General features: G+C 43.1%; 2 protein-coding genes across 2 annotated transcripts; both read right to left on the bottom strand.

The window, feature by feature from the left end:
- Positions 1-1302: 1302 nt before the first annotated feature.
- On the bottom strand, positions 1303-7725 carry LOC143138390 (tryptase-2-like). The gene is made up of 5 exons (XM_076298869.1): positions 7633-7725; positions 7160-7310; positions 3302-3594; positions 2747-2886; positions 1303-2242 (listed from the first exon to the last, which is right to left on the bottom strand). Exons 1-5 carry the CDS (start codon positions 7682-7684, stop codon positions 2030-2032), a joined length of 849 nt encoding a protein of 282 aa, XP_076154984.1. The 5' UTR covers positions 7685-7725; the 3' UTR covers positions 1303-2029.
- Positions 7726-14227: 6502 nt separating this feature from the next.
- LOC143138707 (N-acetyllactosaminide beta-1,3-N-acetylglucosaminyltransferase 4-like) lies at positions 14228-15376 on the bottom strand. Its single transcript, XM_076299124.1, has one exon. The coding sequence runs from the start codon at positions 15374-15376 to the stop codon at positions 14228-14230; it is 1149 nt and encodes a 382-aa protein (XP_076155239.1).
- Between the last annotated feature and the right edge of the window lie 3482 nt (positions 15377-18858).

Genomic DNA, 18858 nt, shown 5'->3' with positions numbered 1-18858 from the left:
AGAATTACAGTCTCTAGAATTGTAGGTCAGAATGTAAACTGGGCCACAGATGGTAAGCACAATTGCATTAGCTTAAAACTATCTAGTCGAGTATAACCTAAAACTAGCTTAATTAAAATGCCACAGCCCATACTAATTTTTCTATTAGAATATAGATATTAAGAGAATAAATCATTATGCAAATACTTTTACTTTTAATACTTAAAGTACATTTAAAAGCAGGTATTTTTTACTTTTACTTAAGTAGGGTTGTCATTGTGGTACTTTTACTTTTACTAAAGTAAATATTTCTCTGTGTATTTGTACTTCAGTACTTCCTCCACCACTGGTTGAGATGCACAATCAACTATTACTGAATAATATTCACTCACTTTAAAAAAGGACATCTGCACTGTGTTGCGTTTTGTGTCTACTCTACTGTTTACAGGGCTCCGCTACTCCTGTGTGTGTGTGTGTGTGTCTGTGTGTGTGTGTGTGTGTGTGTGTTTGTCTTATGGCTGTGAGGCTCTCACAGCACAAAAAGAGGAAGTACTTTTCAGTGTAGGTCTCTGATGCGAGGGCCCCTTTTCGACGGGTTTAGGATATACGAGAGTATTGACTAGATTGGAAGGTTTCTCTATCTAAATCAAATTCCTTAATCTGGGGTTTGGGGCTAACAAGGGTGGATTGTTTCAGAGTCTCTCTCTATCTCTGAGTCCTTGTTCCCTATTCTCTTGGCTCGTACTTCATAATGTAGTTAAAAAACTTCAGAGCTGTATTTGCAGAAGTTGATTGTATTTCTGATTAGAGAGAGGTCAAGAGTTCCTTGCTACTGACATTTTTTTGCCCATCCAGGGCTAAGAGCAAGTTAAAGCAACACCAAAGAACTTTTCCTCTGTCGCACGCACGCTATTTGTTTATCCAGCAACGGCTTTGCAAATAACTATGTCCATAGACAAGGTAGAATATGTTGCATGATTTTATGAAAGTACCATGTATTGCGACATCATGCAAGTCAATTTTGTAGTTTCTTATGTCTCATTCCATCGAACTACAGATCCGCTACCCGATCTGGCAAACTTACATAGTGCGGTTATAGCCGATAGATGGCTGCGAATCGAATGCAGAAGTGCCGTTCACCCTGTTACAAGTTGATGAACCACTGAAACAATTTTGGAAACATTATTTTAAGGTACAAAGAACTCTGGTGTTGCTTTAACTATCCCGTCATAGGGAAAAATCTAAGCTAAATTTAAAGTTTATCTTAAAGACAGCTCTTTTCATTTATATATCCTATAATGATCTACTACAATTCAGGTTCAGTCTCTAAACACACTTGTATTTATCAGACAGGTTTCTTCAGGTCCGGGGTCCGAAGGCAAGAGAAGAGCACAGTCAAGGGGGACGGTAGTCTGGAAAATCCAGACCCTGGTAATCTAGAAAGATTAAGGGTCTGGCCACGAACAATGTAATGGCCCAACTCGAGGGGCGGCAACAAGCATGCATTTAAAAATCTCACTGCACGCAATTGGATAACACTAGACCGTGGGGGGCGGTTCTCTTTTGACACCTTGTTCTTATCCCGTCTTGTCATGAGCTAAGCTCTATTTCGTCTTCCTCTCGTCTGTTGCCTTTATGTTCACTGGTCACAGTTTCTTACTTATGTCCTCACATCATGTTCTTACAGTACATTATGTTCAAAACACATTTCATTTAGCATAACACACTTTAAATCTAACACAAAGCATTTTTATATCTAAGCAAAACAAACTTTATGTTTCAAGCAAACATTCTTTAAGTCTAAACAAAACTCTTTAAGTTTTGTAAGCAAAAAAACAATTTCATGCTTTAAGAAAACAAACCTCTAAGCAAAAACACTTTAAGTCTAAGTTGTTTCGTACTGGTTATCTATCATTGCAGCATTTGCACATTTTTATTTGTTTTTGAGCAAGCTGGATTTAAGCAGTTATATGACTAAAACATATTTTAATTTAAAGCTATGCGATTTTCCATGTTTTCGCTTTTTTAAGTTAATGTTACAACTGGCTATTTACAGAAAACACGCTTCAAAAGGTGGCAGATCGTTGCATTCTGTCTCTTGAATGGTGTCCCTGATGAACTGCGTGTAGCTGAGGACGTGTGTGTAGACTCCAGGTATTCCCACACGAGCACAGCCCTCCCCAAAGCTGACAATGCCGACCTGCACAAACCTCCTCTCCACCTCTCCTGCTAGGATACACACTAGGGGCACACCAGAGTCACTCTGCACACACACACACACACACACACACACACACACACACACACACACACACACACACTAATAAACACACACGTATGTTCTGCAACACACCCAGACACACTTACTTCTCCTAGCAAGATGGTGGTGACTGGAAGATGTATCCAGGTCATGCACTGACTGCACAACAGTCCTTTTCATACCCTTTTTGAACACTTACAAACTCATGTACAAATACTTTGGTTTGTCTGCAGGGACCCTCTACAGCATCACAGAAATGTAATGGTGTTTTGAGCCTTGTCAGTGCCTTACAGTGTTGATTTACTTTGATGTAGTGAATGCCCCCAAGGTTATCACTATCTCATGGCAAATGCCCCCAAGGTTATCACTATCTCATGGCAAATGCCCCCAAGGTTATCACTATATGCTATTTCCCTGTTCCAGCTCTGGTTCAGTGATTTAAAAGTGACACACACACACAGGCACACACACGCATGCACACACACACACACACACACACACACTAACCTGACAGGAGTCTTTTCCTCCCCTCAGGTCACCGGCGCACAGCATGCGGTCAGTCGTCTCAGGGTAGATCCGACGACATGTGGCATCATCAACCAGAGACACCTGCACCTCCTGGAGAGTCTGCTTCCCACCCAGCGGTGCTGATGGATGGAGAGAGAGAGAGAGTGAAGAGGAGGAGGAGGAGGAGGACAAGTGACACACACACACACATGATGAACATGCTGCTCACTCCAGAGGGACACAGATCTGATAACCATCTGCACACGTAGACACACACACAAACACACACACACACACACACACACACACACACACACACACACACACATACAGGCACTCACATGCAGACACACAAATGCAGCCACACACACACACACACACATGACTCACATGCAGACACACAAATGCAGCCACACACACACACACACACACATGACGCACATAAATGTACACAAATGCAGCCACACACACACACACACATACACACACACATGCAGGCATTTGCACATAGACACTAAGATGTTGACAAACACACACACACACACACACACTTACTGCCCTCAGCTACATCACCCCATCCAGTGACCCAGCACTCAGTGTCGGGGCTGAAGACGTCTCGGGGGCTGGGCAGTATCACGGGCTTCACTGTGTCGGAGAAGGACACGGCCTCCTGCAGCTGCACCAGACCGATGTCGTTGTAGAACGAATGGTTTGTTTCACCCCATCTGTAATCTGGGTGCTGCACCACCCGCTTCAGCTTCACCAGCCTTCCAGAAGGTTCCCTCAGGCTCAGCTCCCCGACCCGAGCAAACAAACGCTCCAGGAAAATAGATTCCCTGAGACTAGCACTGGACAGACATGAATCACAGGTTTACTTTGTTTATACGGTTATTGGATTGGGCAGATACTACAGTAGAGGGGACAGGAAGGACACAAATAGGAGACAGAACAAATAAAGGACACACACACACACACACACACACACACACCAAAACACACATACGCAGACACTACGGCCTTGATTTTGAACCCTACATAAATCTCAAAAATAAAAACTAGATATGGTAATGTTAAATGCTTTGCGATGGCTTGCAGCAGCTGGCAATGACGTGGACCATTTAATTCACACCGCTGCAACTCCTTCTGCGACGTTTTCGTTTTGACGCCGATCTTTGGTGTGAATTGGGTGTTACTGTATGTTTTTGATGTGCGACAGCTACCGTAGTTCTATAGGGTTGCAATATAATCCCTAAACACTAGATGGGAGAAATTCTTACACATGGGACCTTTAAGCCCCACAACTAGGAGAGATGGAAAGAGAGAGATCAGGCGTGCCCACTAGAGGGAGCTGTTGTTCATCTGTATTTGCGGACGGCACGCTGGGTGAACTTTGTGTAGATGAGCACGTGCGTATACCAGCCAGGGTAGCCACGCTGGCTAACTCACCACCCCGACCTGGACAAACTGCTCAAATGACTCAAATGCCTCTTCTGTGGATTTCTCCGGCGTGGAGTTGTCTGCAGATGCAAGCACCTTTGGGTCTCGGATCTTCCACGACCGATGTCCCGGCTCCAGCTTTGTCTATGGAGGCAGCTGGGGTAGGCCGTGCTGGGACGCTTGCCAAGGCATCCACTGCGAATGAAAGCTCTATAGATACAGTTGCTTTTTCAAACTCACCTAAATGGAGCCTTGCCTTGTGGTGATGCAAGGCCGACAAAAGAGGGCCGAGAGCCAGTCTGCCTCGGGGAAGCAGCGCACTGACAAACCTGCGCGCAGGAGGCCAAAGCCTATTATTGGCACGAGTGCGCAAAGTAACATAAAAGTGGTGCAAACAAAACAGGTTAGTGTCTATGCTACAAAATTCTCTCCAGATCTTCATGCAGAGAGGCACTGAGTACATTCCTTAAAGAAAAACTTGGCCGGAATGTTCATTGTGAATGTATTGTAACTGTGAGCACCAGATACAGCTCCTTTAAAGTAAGCGTTGAGTGTGAGGATGTTGCAACAGTGTATAATCCGGAGCTATGGCCTGAAGGCTCTGTTGTGCGGGGCACAGCGAGAGATAAAAGGTCCAGCACGACCATTTCTACACCTGTTGCAACGGGGCCTGTTGGAGTTGCGGCTCTGCCATCTTAATCTTCAAAACATACGTGTTGCGTCCTATAACTGTCGGGGCCTGTTGGAGTTGCGGCGCCGCTATCTTAATCTTCAAAACATACTGTACGTGTTGCGTCCTATAACTGTCGGAGGCTGTGTGTCGGCAATATTGCTGGAGATAGGACTCGACGTTCAACGTATGGTTACGGATAACCTGCTGCAAAAATGCGACATTGCATGTCTGCAAGAAACTTTCTTATCTAAGCAGGATCTAGGAAAATGGAACTCTTTTAATGACGGAGTTGGAGAATTCCACAGCGGACCTTACTATGGTTATAGTGAGAGGACGGATATCAGGGGGTGTGGCTATCCTATGGCACAAGAAGCTGGACTAGTATATAAATGTCACAAAATTCCACATGAGCACGGATGACGTCAAAATTAGCCTGTTAAAGCATAGCACTCCTCTGTATACTGCTCCCTTATGGACTAAGTTTAAAAAGGCAAGCATGCAGAAGCTTGAAGGTGCTCTAAGCCAGTGGTTCCCAACCTGGGGTCCGCAGACCCCACTACGGGTCGCCAGAGATTGCAGGGGGTCCGCACAATGTTGCCTGGGCTGACGTTGTAAGGTTACCAAAATTATATTTGCGCACATTAAATGTATAAAATCCAAATAACACACCCAATTGGATAATCAAAATTCTGTATAATCCATATTATACAGAATACATTTAAATTCATGTAGCTATTTATTACCTCTGACCTTATAAGTTTGTAATTAATCACTTTATTCTTTTTATGGGTGTATGCGGGTAGGAGTTTGGGTAGGGGGCCCTGGCTTGTCTTAGACACAGGCAAGGGGGCAAGGGGGGGAAAAAAGGCTGGGAAACACTGGTCTATGCGATGTTTTTGGCAATGGCACACGTTTTTTAGGCTACACATTTTATGTCACTTACTGCAAACATCACCTAACCAACCGCTAGCTGCCTGTGTCCTGAATACACTGTAAAAAAAATGCGATCTCTGTGTACAGCCCAGGCTCCAAAAACGGCAACAAAAACAACCTGGACAAACCTAGCCCATAAAAACATAACAAACTGTTCCAGCAAATCACAGACGAGATGCACGTTTAGGAGAGTTTCAATTGCACAGGAGCAGCACGGGAGGGAGGGGGAGGGAGTAGCGAGCAGTGTTGTGCCAGTTCACAGCTTTTCTGAACTAGTTCAAGTTCAGTTCATACATGCTCAAAGTGAACAGTTCACGCTCAAAGTTCACAATTTTAATTTTGAACTAGTTCAAAGTTCAGTTCATTTTACTTTTTTCGTGAGATATTTAAATAAATACTTTTTTTCACACTACGAGCTAGAAATCACTATATGTTCTTTGAAGCTGCTCATTAGACATTTGCTCATGACACTGCAATTGTGGGTTTCTTACCAGGTGATGAAACTTGCAGCAGTACAGACAAGGTAGACCAGTTCTATACTTAGTGCAATGAAATCCAGCCCTCCGCGCTCTCGTCGTTGCCTGCTACGCGGCGTTGCTATGCCTACCCTGCTCTGCTGCAATTCATCACGGGTAACGTTGTGCGGAAGTCAGTATGCTATTCAACTATTCTCAGCCGGACACTACGTTGCCCGCAATGCATTGCGCACACAATGTCCAAACCATTTCTGTCTGGTGATACATGATTTAAGCGGCACCAGCGAGAATACAGGAGGGAGGAACTTTCTCTCGTTGCGTTTCAAAAGAGAAAACAGATGTCACTCAGTTTTCAATGGAAAACAAATTCCAACGTTCATTTACAGTGATGTCTGCCGTTCATGACACATAATGTGAACTAATTCACGTTTAAGTTCTTTATTAAAAAATGTGTTGCGTTCAGTTCAACGTTCACGAAAAAATTAGCGTGTTCAATGAACGCGTTCTTTTGAACTCGTTCACACACAACACTGGTAGCGAGCTAGCTCTCTGTTTTGTTTGAAAGTCAACAGAAGTGACGTTACCCAGCATCGCTTAGAGCACCTTTAAGGTTGCTTATAATGACTGTATGAGGATACTGCTCAAGAAACCCATGTGCGCTATAGTGCAAGTGACCTGTTCAGTAATGTAATATCTGTGTCTTCTGAATAAACCTTGATTCTGGCAATAAAGTTGATGATGACACACACACACACACATATACAGTATATGCTCACATAAAATACACATAAAATCTATGCAGCATATATGGCACCCTGTGTAGACATAAATACACACTCACACACACACACAAATACATGCATACCCTTAAACACTTGCAGAAATTGTGCTTACTTCAAGCAACTACTTGCAGACAAGACCCACTGATCTGAGACCAGTGATCCTCCACACATAGTCTTGTCATGTTTAGAATGCATCCCAAGGTGGACCATCCAGGGCCACGCCCCCCTGTGCGCATCACGGCCCCCCACGATCGAAAGACATCCTGAGAGCGTTTTCCACACATACACACTTTTTAACACATACACAACACATGCAGGCTACTCTCTCTCTCTCTTTCACACGCACACACACAAACTCATTAGATACACACCTCACAGACACACACACTGTACACATACACGCACATCTCAGTTGAAAAATTGGAAAGCAGCATGCAAGATTGCAAACAAACATATGGTAGGTTACTCACACACACACACACACCTCACCTGTAACATATGGTAGGTTACTCACACACACACACACACCTCACCTGTAACATATGGTAGGTTACTCACACACACACACGCACACACACACCTCACCTGTAAGTTTGCAGAGCAACACCATCACATACAACAAAGTCTGGAGGTTCATGTCTGCAGTTTGAGTTCTCCTACTGTGAGCATGGAGATAAAGACACACATCTATACCACACGTTTTATATCATCACCCCCCCCCCCCCCCCCGCCTACATATACACAGTTTTAATCAGATTCTTGCAGTCAGCATGGAGACAAACAACCCCCCCCCCCCCCACCACACACATGCAATGTTCAAAATGGCCCTGGACAGGCATTTAAAGCACACAAAACACACACACACACACTTTTCAGAGAAGCTTATCTATGATGTTTATCGCAACAGCACATCAGCAAGAGCAAAACCCTCTTAACATTGCTTACAGTTTTTTTTTTTAATTGCTCGCATGCAAAACCACAACCTTAACATTGCTTACAGTTTTTGCCAGTTGCTCACATGCAAAACTACAGCCATTCAAAGGCCAACAACTCACCTCGATGCCAAAGTCAAACTCAATCAACACCTATTCATGTAAAGTAATGACACACACAAGCAGTATTTGAGTTTTATGTGAAACTCAAAAATGGAAAATACTTCAATAAGGTTACAAATTTTCCCCATTGCAGGTTTTACAGTAAAATGAAGTAGAATTACAGTAATGAATACTGTATGTTACTGTACTGTGAACAACAACAACAAAAAAGAAACAAATGTACTAACAGGAAAATGCAATTGCTCCTGGTGAGCTCACTGCTCCTAGTGTGTGTGTGTGTGTATGTGTGTGCACTACACAGAGGACACATTTCCTTCAAGACAAGTAACTTAACTTAAATATGGAAGCAGTTGAAAAAAACGTAACTTGTCTTTATTACAGTCAGATAGGTAGCAGGTGAACATTTATGTAGTCACCCTGGAAACAGACACAGAACTTTTTGAGGAGCAATGATTTTGAAGAGGGTTCCTGAGGGTCGTAAAGCAGTCACTTTGCAGTTTTAATCAGATTTGAGCCCCAAATCAGTCGGATCCGAGTAACTTTTGACACCTGTCTGATTTGTCTCAACACAAAAAAATACACTGTATCTTAAGAGGATCTCTTTAATAAATGATTGTTTTGAACATGGTACCCATGGACAGATTATGAGCCACTGGACCCCTGGGCAAAGATGCAAAAATGCATCCGTAAGAAAATGTTGAAAAATAACTCCTTAAATGGTAGTGGTAGTGTAGTGGTTAAGGAGCTGGGCTAGCATGCAGTAGCCTGAGTTGTCGGATCAATTCCCGGCTGTTACCATTGTGTCCTTGAGCAAGGCACTTTACAAAGATACAAGGACACAAGGAAGTTTATTGTCACATGCATATAGTTACTGGAAGTAAGAAATGCAGTGAAATTATGTCTGGTGTCAGCCTAGACATAATTACCCCATGTTGCTCTGGGGACAATGTAGTCCCTTGCAATAGAAATGACAGATGTAAGGTAAGTATTGATGAAATTACATATGTAAGTGTAAATTATGGATACAATGACATATGTAAGTATGATGGAGTAAGTATGGATGGAAAGTGTCTGCTAAATGCATAAATGTAAAGTTATGGAAAGAGGAATAGGTGTAAGTATGGATGGAAAGTGTCTGCTAAATGCATAAATGTAAAGTTATGGAAAGAGGAGTAGGTGTAAGTATGGATGGAAAGTGTCTGCTAAATGCATAAATGTAAAGTTATGGAAAGAGGAGTAGGTTGGAGAACATAGTAGCGACTCCACGCGGAGGCTTGGGCCCCAGGGCCCGGTAGGCCCGTTCAGTAATCCATCCCTGATGGGTCCTGTGGGTGGTTGAGGCAAAGAGGCTGTTAGGATCCTTCTGAGCGAAGCCTGACCTCCTGCTCCTTTTGCTATCTCTGTCCCAATCAACTCTGTGCCGTCAAGTGTCTATGAATGCATGCACGCACACATCCGTTCACATGCATGTGTGTGCGTATGACTTTCTGTTATCTAATTTAACTGATTTACAATCATATCTGTGTGTGTGTGTGTTTGTGCGCGTACGTTTGTGTGAGAGAGATACAGATACATTAACATTTAAATGAATAATTTTTAGTGGTTTGTATATATGCGTGCGTGTGTGTGTGTGTGTGTGAGACCAATAGATAGATATCTGTTTCAGTTGAACTGCTTCAGTTATGAGAATCACACTACAGCACCATTCACACACACAAACACACACACACACACATCTTTACAAAACTTACAAAAAATGAAAATAAAAAAAAAAGCCAAATTGCTCTGAAAGCATGAAACATATTCTTACATGTATTTAATTACTTATTTATTCACACAGGTATCCAAATGCGGTAGTATTTTTTAGCTTTAATTTGTGCTAATCCGTTTCCTACCGCTCATCTGCATGTCAAGCCAATCACATGGCACTCTGTGGGGAGTGGGCTCCCTATGCACTATGCAGGCGCCTGTGCTTGCTGCTGAGAAGTTGAGCAGGGAATGGAGGAGGGGTGGCTGGGGGGGTTTCTTGGTATTTTATGCCCCCAACGTTGTCTTCAAGGCAGCGCTGCCTGGAAGGCACTAAGGTTAGGCATGGGTTAAGGTTAGGGTTGGGGTTAGGTTTAGGATAAGGTGCAGCACTGCCTGGAAGACGACGTTGGGGGCATAAAACACCATCGAGCTGGCTGGGGGATTCACCTCTGGACCACCTCTCCCTACTGGAGCGGATGAGTGGGGAATATTGCACAGCTAACGCAATTAATGAGCTAAAGTCAGCCACACTACGATACAAATTGCCTCCAAAAAAGCACATTTCATTCATAACATTGTGTGAAAACCCATGCTCCCATGCTGTGATCAAAACTGATCTGCACTCGACCGCTCTTCCTTAGCGGCCAGCTGTTTTTGTCTCGGTAGACGGAAATTGAACTGCACAGTCTGAAACTGAATAGTGAGAACTGAATGTGAAAGTGCAAAGAGCGACATTTTCAGCGAGGATAAGTTATTAAGTTATGCGTGAGAGAAAATGAGTTCAAATTCGGTTTTACTCCATACATACTGTAGGGCTTCCACAATAGCTATCTACTTGTCTCCATCATGTCTCTTCTTGCCTCTCCGCTAGATTAACCTGAGCTCCTGGTCACGCATTCTTCTCCATTCCACTGGGCGACCTTTGTGTCTCTTGCCCTGTGGATTCCAGTCTAATGCGTGTTTTATGATGTGGTCTTTGCACAATAGACTGATAGATAGATAGATAGATAGATATACAAAGATGGCTACTCGCACATAGTACAAGGGAAGATCCGATTACGGAATGCTTCCCGGAGAACTAGCAGCTCTCCTTTAAATACTACTTTAGATCACACAACATCGTTGTTTTGTGAGATCACATAATGGGCCTTTTCTGTTGAGCACATACAGTTGGTTGGTTGGTTTAATCACATCATGATGATGACTTCCTTTCTGCTGTGGTTCCTGATTGATCAAAGACCTCAGCTGCAAACTAAGGGCCTCTGTTCCACACCTGGGGGCAGCCGTGGCCTATTGGTTAGGGCTTCGGGCTTGTAACCGAAAGGTTGCCGGTTCAATCCCTTACCAGTAGGAAAAATGTGGGCGGGGAAAGTGGTTGAGCACTGCTCTCCTATGCCCACATCCACGGCTGAAGTGCCCTTGAGCAAGGCACCTAAACCCTCACTGCTCCCCGAGCGCTGCTGTAGCAGGCAGCTCATTGCTCTGGGTTAGTGTGTGCTTCACCTCACTGTGTGTTCACTTCACTGTTTCTGAAGCTGAACTCGTGGAAAAATAACTATCTGCTCCCACACACAGCTGCGTGCGGTGCATTGCTGGAGACACATCCCGTCCACTTGGGCTTATGTCATTCATTGCCGAACTGAATTGTGGGTCCATTGCGTCACGTTGCTCCCGTCACTCGCGTCGAAAAGTTCAACTTTTGCTGCACCGATGGACAACAACAGAAGGCACCAGCCAATCAAATGGGAACACCCACTGGCGGAACGCAACTGTGGGAGCTGTAAATCTTTGGGGAAAGAAATAAGAGTTTTGTCTTGCATAGTGTCGGAACAATTTGCTACTTAGGTGTGCTTCTATGGTGAAATGTTTTGGATAACATACAAATGATGGTCATATGAACAACAGACATACACACAAGGCATTTAAACAATGATATACCAGCTTGGCTTTTTATGTAAGACTGCCTTTTAGGTACCGTAAGTAGTAGTACACTCCTATCGCCCAGGTCTCAGACATCACACTGTTGCAAGGAATATGTCATCCATCAATCAACTAGTAGGCTTTAGTAATGTTTAGCACAAAGCACAGGGTAACGTTCGTTTGTCGATTATTGATGCATAGCCTACAACGTTGGTGTTGACAAACCATAGCTATTTGTTGTGCGTCTTTTCAATATAATTTGGCCAATGCATCCCCTTCAAAAAGACTGATGCAGACAACATGCATGTAATCATTTAAAAAATAAAATGCTGGATCATTTCGTTACACAGCTTTATTGAAGTGCAAGCTGTCGTGTTTTGATCTGACATTAGCCACCTAGCTAGTCAACATCAACACTACCTTCACAAAACAAACTGTTCATGGAACAATCTATATCCACAATTCAATTCTGATTGTTTAGTAGAAGTACAGGATAATTTTGTTACACTGCCTTATTTAAGTGCATTTACAAGCTGTTGTGTCTAATCTAGTATTATCCATAGCTAGCTGACTGACTTTACCTTCATATTTATATATAAATTATTAATGGAGCAATTTATATCCCCGATCCAGTTTTCGTGCAGTACCACAATTTCTGCCACCTGTGATAGACTAATCTTTCGCAGATGCCGCAAATTCCTTGTAAACTTGTACATAGCTCCATTAACATTAGATTCTCCATAAGCCATTGTTAACCGGAAGTGAGTCAACCTAGTGGATATTCAAAATGGCAGCGTGAAATAGGCGAATTAGCCACAATAAAAGACATACAAAAGTTCTCCATTTTCACATTCGATTTTAAAGTAAGCAAATGTTACACAACTGTAGATGTTACAATAACAAGAGAGGGCATGACTGTACCTGAAACAGGGGCAGATATAATCACAAAGTGGTGTGGTTTCCTCAATATCAGAGTGATTGACTGTGTTCCGACCCCCCACCCAACAGGATATACATGTCTGCTTCTGTCTCGCTTGCTTTTCTGGGTACCGTTTCCCCGAGACACCTTCTAAGCACCCAATGTTCTTTTTGTGGTTTATTAGTGGAGGCTTTCTAAACAGCCCACTTACGTGTGGTTACACAAACACTCCGCTCTGCTCCTTACCCAGTCACATGTGCATAAGCATGATTATATGAGCCATTATAGACCCTTTCAACAAGGTAAACAAAAACAATGCCTGAACATTCTTTTTGGTTCCCAATCTACTTCCGCTGCATTAAGATAACATATGGAATGTTAAAACGGAAGCCTTGTGGGGCCAACTATGATCAAAGAGTATAGAAGTAACTTTGCTATGATGCTGATAATGGAACTCTCTTGTATAATATATCAAGCCACATTTAAGTTCACATACCAAAAAAATATTATGTTGCATACAAAGTTACATTTCTTTGTATGCAACATAATATTTTTTCTTTTCTTCCTTTCTTTCCTTTTTCTCTGATTGCCTACATTCTGTAAAGTGCCATGATACATGTGTAATGTTTTGGCGCTCTATAAGCACAATAAATTGAATTGAATTGAATTTCAAAAATGTATTATGTTGCATACAAAGTTACATTTCAGAAATTGGTTATGTCGCATACAAAGTTACATTGCAATCCCACATTTTGTTTTTATGCATGAATGGCAGTGCGAAGCAAAGCAATTGCAAAGCACAGCCAAGCATAGTAGCAATATGTTTAAGCAAAGCACATCTTCATTCAGAACTCAAAATCATATTTTCAATAATTTCCCTCACCATCCCCTTGTGTTTTGTTGGTCTAACATTTCTTTTATTTACACAAGGTTCCAGCGTTACATCTCACATTTCAATTTTTCCAAAGTTTTTTGGCAGCATGGTTCGGTTCATTTTTATTATTTTTCAACAATAGACAAAACAAACAAATAAATTACATGGAAATAGCCCAAGACTCAGACATAACAAACGAATGAAATGGAAATAGCCCTAGTAAAAGGAACATAAAAGAATGAAAATGAATACAATAAAAAGAAGTAAAAAATCAACAAGAGGAATACATATACATATGACTATAAAACAGTCCATATGGCATATTAAAAGAGTACAATAAAAAACAAACAGTGCAGTTTTAAGTCTCTTTTTAAAACAGATATAATCTCCAATGATGGACGGAGTAATGGCTGAATGCCATTTCATGCTTGGTATTGACTCTGGGGATGACTAGCTGATCGGCCCCAGTATGTAATGATTTGCATACTGGAAGAGCAACATCAAAACCTGATTTATTCTTCATTACCAAATATGTTGAACTGTCTGCTCTAAATAAGTCATGACAGAACCATTTAAAGGACATTATTTATAGATTTTGTATTTTTGTCATTCAATGTACTGTGTAAAAAAAAAGTGTGATCCCATCCACAGAGTAGGATTCTCTCAAAGATTTTTCCCACTAATACCACATGGTGGACTGTCTTGCATCCGCAACCACATGTCCCGCATCTCTACCGGGTTCATCTGATGCACCAGCATGATTTCACGATAAACACAGGGGAGATTTAGGTCATCGCTGATGCCGAATGTCAGAAAACCGCTGTGGTTTGTGAGCTTTACACCCACTTGCTGCAAGCACAAGCCCAGAAAGACATCATCGAGTGGGAACAGCTTCACCTTCTGGGCCGCCACATCCAGTCCCAACATAGTCTGCCGTGACATCAGATATCCACCGCCACTTGGAAAGGGTGGATAGAGCTTCCCCTCTGGGTACATCTCCACAGGGACAAAATACTTTGAGTTATTGTCTCGGACAGGCATCTCAGGTCTGTGGATGTATCCAGCAAACAGGTGATTCTCAGGTTTGTGGGCTGTCAGGAACTCAACCAGATTCCCTGTGTTCACAAACACGTCGTCGTCGCCCTTGAACGCAAACTGCGCACTGCTGCACTTACGAGAGAACCAGCTGAGGAATCCCACCTCCTTCCGAGGCAGGTTGAAGAAGATGTCAGCAAAGTCCCACTGCAAGATGTCCCTATAGCAACGGCTTTCCCACTGCAGCAGTTGCTGGAGGTCGTGACCCGGCACCTGGTCTTGTGAGCGGCCCATCAGGAAGACCAGCTTAACTCGCCGACCCTGGATTCTACCTGCACGACCCCAGGTGTCCCGCAATGCAGCACGGCGGTCTACATTCACAGCTGTGGACTTCACGGCCAACAACAGATAGAGGTCATCCTCGCAAGGTGAAGGGGTCAGCAGGATTGGGAATGCTCGGCAATGCCTGTAGCGTAAGAATTTCTGGTATGACTGGGGCAGGTGTGATGGAATGACCTCTGTGCTATCATTGGCAGAGCATGTAAAGTTCCACTGGACAGTGTAGAGGCCTGCTGGTGCTGAGGCAGTGCCATTATGAGATATGTTGGACCAAAAAGGGCATGTATGTGTGTATATCTGGTAGAAAGGGGGCGATTTTGAGTCCAATGGGAAGACCAGGTGGTGGTACATCTGGTACATCAGACAGCAGAGGATGAAGGCCACAGCACTGACCAGAGCACACCGGTGGTACCGAACTCTTGCCATCCTCATCTTCATGCTGAGGGGCAAAGCAGATGAGAAAGCAGGTCAAATGAGAGGCAATGACAAGACATCAGAGTTCACCAATTATTTACATTTATTCATTTAGCCCTTAGAACCCTAGACTGTTTTAAGGGCATTTTCACTACCTTTAGTTAGAAGGATTTATCCCTGTCACTACACTGCACATCAAACGTAACGTTTCTCTCCTCCTCCTCCGAATCCACCTGTACTTCTCCTTCCTCTTTGTTACTACACTGCACATCAAAGCTGTGTTCCACTCCTTCAGCCTGTGCACTCGATGTCGACGGCCCTGCACCCGCTGTAACAGTCGACCTTGGGGTGAACATTTCTGTGATTTTGACACATTTTGCTGCGTCCACTTGTAGGCTTTTTAGCCTTTTGTCTCGCAGCTTCTGTGCGCCCCCCTTGCGCTTTTGTGGTTTATTAGGCCTACTATCCATTTTCACAATTTCACAGACGGAAACTCACTTCTCTCCGCGGTCAGACAGCTCAAATGGCAAAATTGGATAACCCTGGGAGGGGAGGGGGAGGGCTGAGAGATGTCATAGGACTAGCCCAATGTCCGTCAAGAAAATTAACCAATGGGCCGCGTTTCGTGTCTCAAATACCGTCGCGGTGAATATTTTTATTATTATTATTAAATCATGACAGCCCGGCCCAAAAATGTGCGTCGGCCCACCGGGCATTGCCCCGTACGCCCGATGGCCAGTCCATGCCTGTCTATGCAGTCATCCTGAAATAATCTAGCAGTGGCACATGAAAGCATAGTGACAGTTTCTTAATGGTAGTGAAGTGAAAGTGAAGCGCTGCACCAGTGCCTATAGGCTATGCTGCGGTGGCGGCTCACTACGAGTTGTAGAACTTCAAATCAGCGCCATTTACCCTTATAGGCTGGTAATGTTAGGCTACATGATCCCTACAGACACTTTCTTATTTTTAACCGTCAATAAGTATGAAAATTAGACCGGATCTCATCTGACAATTTGTGGTATGTTAGTAGCTCTACCCGCCACAGTGGCTGGTAAGTTGACCAAATTCACCCGCCAGCGCACAAAACTACCCGCATTTGGCGGGGGGCGGGTGGTTAATTTCCATCCCTGCTCTCCACCCTCTCCATGTCCATGTTTTTTGAGTACTGACTGCCCACTACTGCTTACTACTGTTTTACTATTGTACACAGCCTAATGTTTTCACTACTGTTTTATATATATATATATATAATCTTAGGTGTAATATAGGTGTAAGGTGTAATATATCCTATTAAAGTACAGCCAGCCACTGGGTGATTTGACACAGAATGACCCAATACCTCTCTAACCAACGTAACATATTAAGCTGAAGTTAGCGATGCAGATGAAGTTTAGCCTAGGCTACCTGTTGTGAAGAAATAAGCTTAAGGCCAACTCTGCGTCAGACTTAAAGGGGAACTTGGCAACTATTTCAACGTAATAAACCCGTTTAGAAATCATTTGGATGGTTAAATGACCTGTTCCAGTGAAAATTGTGACTTTTCCCGCTGCCCCTAGCGTCCCCAGGCGGAAAACCAACCTTGCAACATTGAGACTACCGTCCCGGAAAGATAACTGAGAAACAAGAAACTCGTTTTAAATCGTGTTTCTTACCTTGTAACATCCACACTGTCTGCCGAACTTATGCTAACCGTTTTGCTAGCTTGTAAACAAATCCATGTGCTTTATCGTTACCTTTTTCCACAGTTTGAAATAGCATAATGCACAATTTCTCCAGCAGAGGGGGAAATCCTGCCAAGTTTCCCTTTAATATTCTTCGTTTGATGAAGACGTTGCCATCTCAGGAAGCTCCTCCAATGTCCACTTAATTTGTTTCTTGTTTTAATTTTGGAAATTTGCCTGCCTCTCGTAGGTGTTCATGACTACAACTGACAGCAAGTTGACAGATGGCCTTTGCTAATTTGGCAACACAAATAGTATAGGAGGACATAGGAGGACACGAGGAGAATACGCTATTCTAGAATTAATCGTTCAAAACATAAACGAAAATTCCAAGAGATTCCGTCCTGTAACTCATTTTTTTTCATGGGTTTTACAGGCTTTTACGGGTCATATTAATGTTGTCAAATAAGCCATTACTTCAATTCATCGTGTTTCCTTACTCTCTGACAACATATGGTGATAATTTTTGGAATGGTTACAATTTATTTTCCATTATTTCCTATACTGGTCCTTTAACCTTTAAGGAGTACAGTCACACCGGTGTGACGGGAATGTTGGGGAATTCTAAAGAATATTTGGGTTCATTGAATTCAACATAGAATTTTAGAACCTTCAATTGTTGCGGAACTTAGAATGTTAAAAAAACTACACCTTTAAAGGATCCGTATAAAAGCCTTTAGATCCGTCTATAGCGGACATACAGTATCTGACTGTGGGCCAGATCTGCTACTGATAGAGGTTTCAGCTCTGCTAGCAATGCTGTTTTATAACCGGTTTACAGATTTGTCCCAGGTCCGATTTCCGCAACTCAAACGGAAGTCCGGAGATGCATTTATAATATAAAACACTGATTTGGCCCAAACCTGTGATATGGATAAGCCGAAGGACTATTTTTTCTAATTAAGGTGCTGATTCTCTTAAATTGACTGTCCTTTCCTTACTTTATTGTCAACTGGCTGCTGAAGAAAAAAAGGTATTTTGGAATGGGAAATTTGGAATTAGAAACCATGGGGGAGCACTATGTTCCCATGGCCACTTCATTTCTACAGTAAGGCTGTTCTACTAGGAAGACTCATAGTGCAGCCTTTACTCCTCCCATACCCGCCTACTTTTCGGGAAAGCCCTGCAATCTGATCATTCACTCATTCAATCAGCGCTAGCCTATAGGAATTCAGTGGGCCCTTTAAATCTGTTCCCCCTAACACTTCTTCTGCTTCTCAGTACGCCGACTTTGACGTCCCCTCCACCTCCCCTCCAGCCACCACTGCCAGCAGTCCATGTCCCTTGGGCATGGCTTGCCTACCACATCTTCCTCCAGCCACCGCTACCAGTTGGTCCCCGTCTTGTCGTGGGGATAACATTCCTGTAAGGCTAACTATTATTTTTCAGCAATATAGACTACTAGCTTATTAGTTTACAGCAGTGGTCCCCAAACTACGGCCCGCCACCTCATTTTGGGTGGCCCCCCAAAACATGTCCGTAGTAGGCTATATAGCATCCGGCTCGCACGAGAGTACAACATCGTCAAACTAATCAATTTCCCCCATTCATTCTCTATGGTGAGTCTTAACAGTACACATGTAATACTCTTTTTGTCCACCGGTGGTTGTTTTGGCGCTGTTTTGCGTTTGCCATCGAAAACGGAATGAAATGTAGGCTGCAAACAATGTAAGAGGCCTATGCTGACTGCATCAGTGCTCAAAGTATTTTAAAAGTTTATCAATTAATTGTTAATAACTAACTAACTTCTATTCAAGTCATATTTTTGGGACTTTCTGGGATAAT

This window comes from Alosa pseudoharengus, unplaced genomic scaffold (genome assembly GCF_046254945.1).
Source record: "Alosa pseudoharengus isolate Yale_2024_CS ecotype anadromous, Long Island Sound unplaced genomic scaffold, YU_APseudo_1.1 YU_APseudo_1.1_scf_21, whole genome shotgun sequence".
Lineage (NCBI taxonomy): Eukaryota > Metazoa > Chordata > Actinopteri > Clupeiformes > Clupeidae > Alosa > Alosa pseudoharengus.
The sequence above is the reverse complement of the archived record's forward strand: the minus strand, read 5'-3'. Positions and strand labels throughout refer to the sequence as shown.

Excerpts from the sequence above, each read along its gene's own strand:
- LOC143138390 (XM_076298869.1), bottom strand. The coding sequence starts at position 7,684 with ATGAACCTCCAGACTTTGTTGTATGTGATGGTGTTGCTCTGCAAACTT. Across the intron at positions 7,311-7,632 it reads GTTGCTCTGCAAACTTACAG|GATGTCTTTCGATCGTGGGG; the intron begins GTGAGGTGTGTG and ends AAACGCTCTCAG. Across the intron at positions 2,887-3,301 it reads GGGTGATGTAGCTGAGGGCA|CACCGCTGGGTGGGAAGCAG; the intron begins GTAAGTGTGTGT and ends TCCATCCATCAG.
- LOC143138707 (XM_076299124.1), bottom strand. The coding sequence starts at position 15,376 with ATGAAGATGAGGATGGCAAGAGTTCGGTACCACCGGTGTGCTCTGGTC.